Source organism: Hyaena hyaena, unplaced genomic scaffold (genome assembly GCF_003009895.1).
Source record: "Hyaena hyaena isolate Hyena2069 unplaced genomic scaffold, ASM300989v1 scaffold_404, whole genome shotgun sequence".
Taxonomy (NCBI): Eukaryota; Metazoa; Chordata; class Mammalia; order Carnivora; family Hyaenidae; genus Hyaena; species Hyaena hyaena.
The window spans coordinates 399,629-406,497 of NW_024081036.1; the positions used below are offsets into that span (position 1 = coordinate 399,629).

General features: G+C 43.6%; 1 protein-coding gene across 1 annotated transcript; it reads left to right on the forward strand.

Annotated features, from left to right (window-relative positions):
* The first annotated feature begins 5,233 nt into the window (after positions 1 to 5,233).
* Positions 5,234 to 5,964, forward strand: LOC120245075 (peptidyl-prolyl cis-trans isomerase A-like). The gene has a single exon (XM_039251939.1). It carries the CDS (start codon positions 5,264 to 5,266, stop codon positions 5,756 to 5,758), a length of 495 nt encoding a protein of 164 aa, XP_039107870.1. The 5' UTR covers positions 5,234 to 5,263; the 3' UTR covers positions 5,759 to 5,964.
* The last annotated feature ends 905 nt before the right edge of the window (positions 5,965 to 6,869 follow it).

Sequence of the window (6,869 nt, forward strand, 5' to 3'; positions counted from 1 at the left end):
TGTTTCTGCAGTAAAATATTACACCACAGAGGCCACATGATTTTTAGAAAAGTCAATAGTAACCCTTAAAATACTTCATTCAAAGTCAAGGTCTTTTTAAGCAAATGTATATATATGCATACCCATACATAATCACATGAATACGTAATTTTAAAATGTTACCTTGTATAGAAATTATTTTTAATGATTATTTTTGAGAGGGGGGGACAGGGAGAGAACATGAGCACGTAGGAGCAGGGGAGGGGCAGAGAGAGAGGGAGACACAGAATCTGAAGCAGCTCCAGGCTCTGAGCTGTCAGCACAGAGCCCGAAGCAGTGCTCAAACTCACGAACCACAAGATCGTGACCTGAGCCAAAGTCAATGCTTAACTGACTGAGCCATCAGGCACCCCGTATACAATGTTAATTCTTTTGTGGAGGCTTCCTTTTTATTGAAATGTGTTGTCTGGTGTTGTTTCAAATCGTAGCAAATTTAGGGCAAAAGGTGCCTTTTGAAAGGGCTGCCAATGGCCAAATCTGGGCCAATTTGAGCAAAAATGATAGTAATAGAATAGATCCCATCAAATAGAACAAGATACCAGGGCGGCATACTAACAATTTAATAAACAATCCAAAGGGGGAAAGGGAACTGTAATTTGCAGGAAAATTCCAACTAACAAATGTATAAGGAATGATAAAAATAGAACCACCACCATTTGGCACAGCCAAGTAATTCATTAGTAAATGCTAAAGAGAGTATACTAATTCATGATGAAAAAAGTTATTTCTATGGTCTCAATGAATCTCCTCATAAGATATTCACTGATTATGAAAAATAAACACAGACAACACCTTACCCAAGTGATTAAAGTTAACATGACAATTGGAGGGAAAAGTCAACATCCTAAGTCTCCTGAGAAGATACATTGACAGGGACACATCATTGCTTTGTGGTGTTCTTACAAGAATGTCCGACATGAATTAAATCCTAAGGAAACATCATACAAATGCAGGGGTGTATTCTACTAATTAACTAGGCCAGTACTCTTCAAAACTCTCAAGGACTTAAAAGACAAAGAGGAACATTTATAGCTTAAAAGAAAACAAGAAACATGGAAACTAAACGTAGTACACAATAGTGATTTTGATCCTTCAGCAGAAAAAGAACATTATAACAGTTGGTAAAATCTGAATAAGCACCACAGCTTAGTTAACTTTCTATCAAGCTATGGTTTTAACATTTGGTACATTTGATGCAATTTATAGGGTAGTGCTCCGTAATGTGCTTACAATTTTGTGTAAGTCTGAAACCATTTCAAAATTAAAATTTTAAAGTTTTTTAAAGATACAACTCAATAAGAAAATCTGTTTTTAAATAACGCGTGAACATATATACACTCAACATCATTTGTCAGTAGAGATCTTCATGCTGGAACAATAAGCTGGTAACACTACATAACTAGATAAAATACACAAAACTGACAATCCCCACTGCTGCCAAAGATGTGGAGAATAGGCATTCTCCGATATTACGGATGTGAATGTAAACTGGTAGAGCCACTATGAAAGACAGCTAAACATATTTACCCAACGGATGTGAAAACTCATGTCCACATAAACACCTGCATGAAAATGTTTATAGCTCCCTTATTCTGAGTCACCAAAAAGTATTCAAACAAGATGGCCTCCAATAGGTAAATGGATAAACCAACTGTGGTATATTTATGCCAGTTGTTCAGAAAAACTATTTAAAGGAATTATCAAGCCCTTATAAAGCTACATGCTTCATAATTGCAACTGTAGGACATTTTGGATGAGGGAGAACTGCAGACACAGTAAAATGACCAGTGGTTGCCAGGTGTTTGGAGGAAAGGCTTTGGCAACAGATGGTTTCTCATTTCAGCAGTATGTCATACTAAGACAGTCTCCTTTCTATATGAACTCAAATGCTGAATGAACTCTCAAAAGCTGTTTAAGAACAATAAGAATGGCCTATCAAAATTAAAGAACAAAATTCCACCTGGTGATATAGTGTGCTCAGTTACTGAACTCTACTGACAGATGAAAAAGGAACACAGGCAAGGGAATGGTAAGGATACATACTAAGTTCACCCTCTATTTTTCTGCTCTCCAAAATACAGATGGCAGGAGAAGTGAGGGCGAGAGGGAGAGATGGGCTGTAAGATCAGAAAGGTCAGAGAGGGCTCTACAGACTGAGTGAAAGGACCACACCTACAGCTCCAAAAGGCCTGAGGACCAAGTGAAGAGCCAAAAATTAAGTCCTCCATTAAGAGAAACCTCGGGCTGCACGTAGCCCCAGTCCCAGTCCCAGGAAAAGCCTCAGACTGTTCAAGGCTAAAGCCATCCTCAGACCGCCCTCAGTTCAGCTAATCAAAAAGAAAAAAGAGAAACATTCCTATGGTCTGAGTCAAGGCTGGAAACTGCAGATACAAACTCGCCCCTTCCGCTTCTGTACCATTGCTTAAGGCTTGAGTTTCAGCCTCCCCGGAACTATCAGGCAGCTGCACACTGCCCAAGGCCGAAGAAGCTGGCCACCACATCACTCCACCACACTACCCTGGCAACACTCAATCAGGAAAGGCCAGCAGCCACCCTCTGCCTTACTGAAGGAAGGGCCTAGGGAGAGAGAAGTTAACCTGTTAGTCGCCGAACAAGACCCTAGACTCGCTCTATGATTGGCTGAATTCAAAGGTATCCTAAATGTTATAATTGGATCCCGCCAAAAACCTGATGGCGGGAACCAATCAAATATGGTATATGTTCATATTTAAATATCAACAAATGACAAACCTGTAACCATAGAGATCTCCTGTCCCTCCCCACGACTTGTTTACTCCTGTCTATAAAAAAGCTGCAAAGACTTTGTTCGGGGCCTCTCAGCGTCACCGGCAACGAGTGCGCGGAGGTCCGGGTTCGAACCCGCAAATAAACAACCCTTGCGGATTGGCTTTGACTCTGGTCTCTGGTGGTCTGTTTTTGGGGTCTCTCGAACTCTGGGCGTTTCACAAGAATTGAAGGTGAGGAAGTAAAGAGCTTTACCTGGTAACATAACTTAAGATGGGGCATCCTCTTCATCTTTCATGATATCCAGAGACCTTATCAGTAGTTGTCAGAATCTTATTTAGTTGAATATGAAATTGAATACAACACTGACTAGGAAAGCATGATAATGAAAACCAACATTCTAGACTAACCAAAACCCATCTCAAGTAGAACAGTCAACTTCGATATGGTTGGGGGGAGGGGTCAGGGCGGGAATGTGGTTTTTCTTCACTTAGAAGAATGAAAATCCAAAATAATATCTGCATCAAGTATTTAAAGTTAACTGAAACTAGGGGCTCCTGGGTGGCTCAGTCGGTTAAGCGTCAGACTTTGGCTCAGGTCATGATCTCATGGTTTGTGGGTTCGAGCCTCGCATCAGGCTCTGTGCTGACAGCTCGGAGCCTGGAGCCTGTTTCAGATTCTGTGTCTCCCTCTCTTTCTGACCCTCCCCTCCTCTCTCTCTCTCTCTGTCTCAGAAATAAATAAAACATTAAAAACATTAAAAATAAATAAAATAAAATAAAATAATAAAATTAACTGAAACTGGATTTTAGGTCTACCCAATTCTCCATCTCTCTGCTGCAGACACATGTGGATTTTAATCCCACCTTCACCACAACCTAGCTTTGTAACCACAGGAAAATGTGTTATCCAAAAAGTTTATTGCTGCCTTTTTATAACAAGCATAAAATAACCTGTTCCTTTTTAAATACGTTCTTAAAATTAAGACAATGCAATTGACTTAAAAGTTTGACCATCAAGGGGAGGGGAGGGGTTAAGACGGCAGAGAGACCGTAGGCAGAGAGACAGCCAGGAAATTGACCTACAGAGTAGCAGAAGGATCTCCAAGGTTGGAGGCAGACACTATGGCAGGAATGAGGTGCATGGAAGTAAATTGGGAGGGGGGGGGAGAGAAAAATGGCAGTGCCATGAAGGGCAGGGAGTGCTTTCCAGGAGAGACAAAAGGGAGAGAAAGAAAGAAGGGTTGAGAGAGTGCAGTGTCAGGTTCGTACAAGAGGAAAACCTATCCGGACCACAGATGTGGGAGCAAAAAGTACTGGGTATCCCAGGTTTTTTATAAATAGCACGTGGAGCTCAAAATGTGAGGTTTTAGAATGTGTGGCTTTCCCTGGAGGGAAGCTGTGACATCCGCTCCTGGGAGGAGGGTGCTGGCCCAGGAGGGTAGAGTCTGGTGTAGGGATCTCCAGGGTGCAGTGGGAGAGGACATTTCCCTTCCCGGAGTACCTTTGGAAGAGAGTATATTGCCTCTCCAAGGGACAAAACACCTCACAGATGTCAGCAAAACGTCTTTGTCCTCAAGGGACAGAGAGTATGTGCAGAAGGCCGATACTCTGGTTGGGGCTTCTCACCATGCTACACCACAGATTCCACACACACAACAGGCACAGGACTGGTTTTCTGGGACAAAGGACATCAGGCACAGCACAGAGGCTCAACTCTGGAGGGACGGGGTGGGTCTACGTGGTGCTGGATCCCTTAGGATTCCTTGTTTGGAATCCCAGCCACGCACCAAAGCTGTGGCTCAGGGCACAATGACTGCCCTTGCTGTTTATTCTGTGAGGGCTTCCTGAACAGCGGGGGTGTGAAATCCCCTCTCTGGGGAAGGGAGGACGGGGTGGCACCATTTCCTCCCTCAACACCAACATGGTGGGACTTCAGAGAGCAGCACAGCAGCCCTCGTATAGGGCAGGACCTGCTTACACCAAACCCTGCCAACCCCACTCCCCACCGTGCCTAGCAACTGCTTTTTTCCTGGGGCAGCTCAGCAAGGCTCTCCTCCAGCCCAGCACAAGCAGTACCCTTCATGTGCCAAGTGTACTGAAAACCAAGCGCTTCGAAGCACCACCTGCAGTTCTTGTGGAACGAGGACCAGCCTTAGTTTCTCTCCCCTTCCTCCCCCGCTCTTTGGAGTCAGGCTTATAGGCTTTTTTTGTTGTTTCTGTTGTTGGTTTTTTTTTTTTTTTTTAATCAGGTCTTTTCTTTTCCCTTTTCCTTCTTTAGAATCAGGTTTATATAGTTTTTTGATTGGGTTTTTCTGTTCCTTTTCCTTTTCGCATTTTTGTTTATTCTCTGAATCAGATTTTTTCTTTTCTTTATTTTTCCAGGATTATTTTAACAAACAAATCAAAGCACACCTAGTTAAAGGTTCAAACAGGCCTTGCAGATGCTGCCGCCCCGGAGTCCTTCGAGCCATTCAGCCATGGTCAATCCCACCGTGTTCTTTGACATCGCCGTGGACGGCGAGCCCTTGGGCCGCGTCTCCTTCAAGCTGTTTGCAGACAAAGTCCCCAAAACAGCAGAGAACTTCCGTGCTCTGAGCACCGGGGAGAAAGGATTCGGTTACAAAGGCTCCTGCTTCCACAGGATTATCCCGGGCTTTATGTGCCAGGGTGGTGACTTCACATGCCATAATGGCACTAGCGGCAAGTCCCTCTACGGGGAGAAGTTTGATGATGAGAATTTCATCCTGAAGCACACAGGTCCCGGCATCTTGTCTATGGCGAACGCTGGACCCAACATGAATAGTTCTCCGGTTTTCATCTGCACCGCCAAGACCGAGTGGTTGGACGGCAAGCACGTGGTGTTTGGCAAGGTGAAGGAGGGCATGAACATCGTGGAGGCCATGGAGCGCTTTGGGTCCAGGAACGACAAGACAAGCAAGAAGACCACCATTGCTGAGTGCGGACAAATCTGATCCGTTTGACTCGTGTTTTATCGTAACTACCAGTCCATTCCTTCTGTAGCTCGGGAGAGCACCCCTCTGCCCCCCTCTGCTCGGAATCGCCTAGAACCCTGTGCTCCTGCTGCAGTTCTGCGGGTCCGTGTCCTCCTTGCCCCTCTCCAAGTTTAGCTGGATTTCAGAGTGAAGTTTATGATCATGAAATAAAAGCTAAGCAACAACAAAAATAAAGTTTCAAACAATCTCCACTGCAAGCAAGGAGGTGCTCTGCAGAGGACCAACCGGTGGGAAAGAGCAGCCGAAACCTAACAGTGTGGTGCACGCAGCATACACCAGAAACACTTCCTGAAGTGCCACGCCCTGGACAGTTTAGACCCGTTTTTTAAAATACCATTACTCTCAGGTGCGGGAAACAGAATAAGCTTTCAAAAACATGCAAGAGACAGAAACTTGGCCAAAATGACAAGACAGAGGAATTCTTCCCAAAAGAAAGGTCAAGAAGAAATCACAGCCAAAGACGTGCTCAACACAGACGTAAGCAATATATCTGAATAAGAATTGAGAACAATAGTCATTAGACTACTAGCTGGGATTGAAAAAAAGCATAAAAGACACCAGAGAAACCCTTGTTGCAGAGATCAAAGCCCTAAAAAGGAGGCCGAAACTAAAAAATGCTATAACTGAGATACAAAACCGACTGGATACAGTCACAATGAGGACTGAAGAAGCAAAGGAATGAATACGTGATATAGGATAAAATTATGGAAAATAAGCCGCACAGAAGATGAAAAGAAAACTATTAGATCACAAAAAGAGACTTAGGAAACTCAGGGATTCTGTAAAGTGAAACAATATCCATATTATAAGAGTCCCAGAAGAAGAAAAGTGGGAAAAGGGAAGAGAACAAATCATAGGTGAGAAATTCCCTGATCTGGGGAAGGAAATAGGTATCCAAGAGGAACAAACTCCCTTAAAATCAACAAAAACTGGTCAACATCACAAAATATCATAGTGGAGCTTGCAAAATACAAAGATAAATAGAATTCTGAAAGCAGCCCTGGACAAAGGTCCTTAACCTACAAGGGTAGATGCAGAAGTTTAACAGCAGACCTGTCCACTGAAACTT

What these genes read in the sequence shown, in the direction of transcription:
- LOC120245075 (XM_039251939.1), top strand. Translation starts at nt 5,264, where the DNA reads ATGGTCAATCCCACCGTGTTCTTTGACATCGCCGTGGACGGCGAGCCC.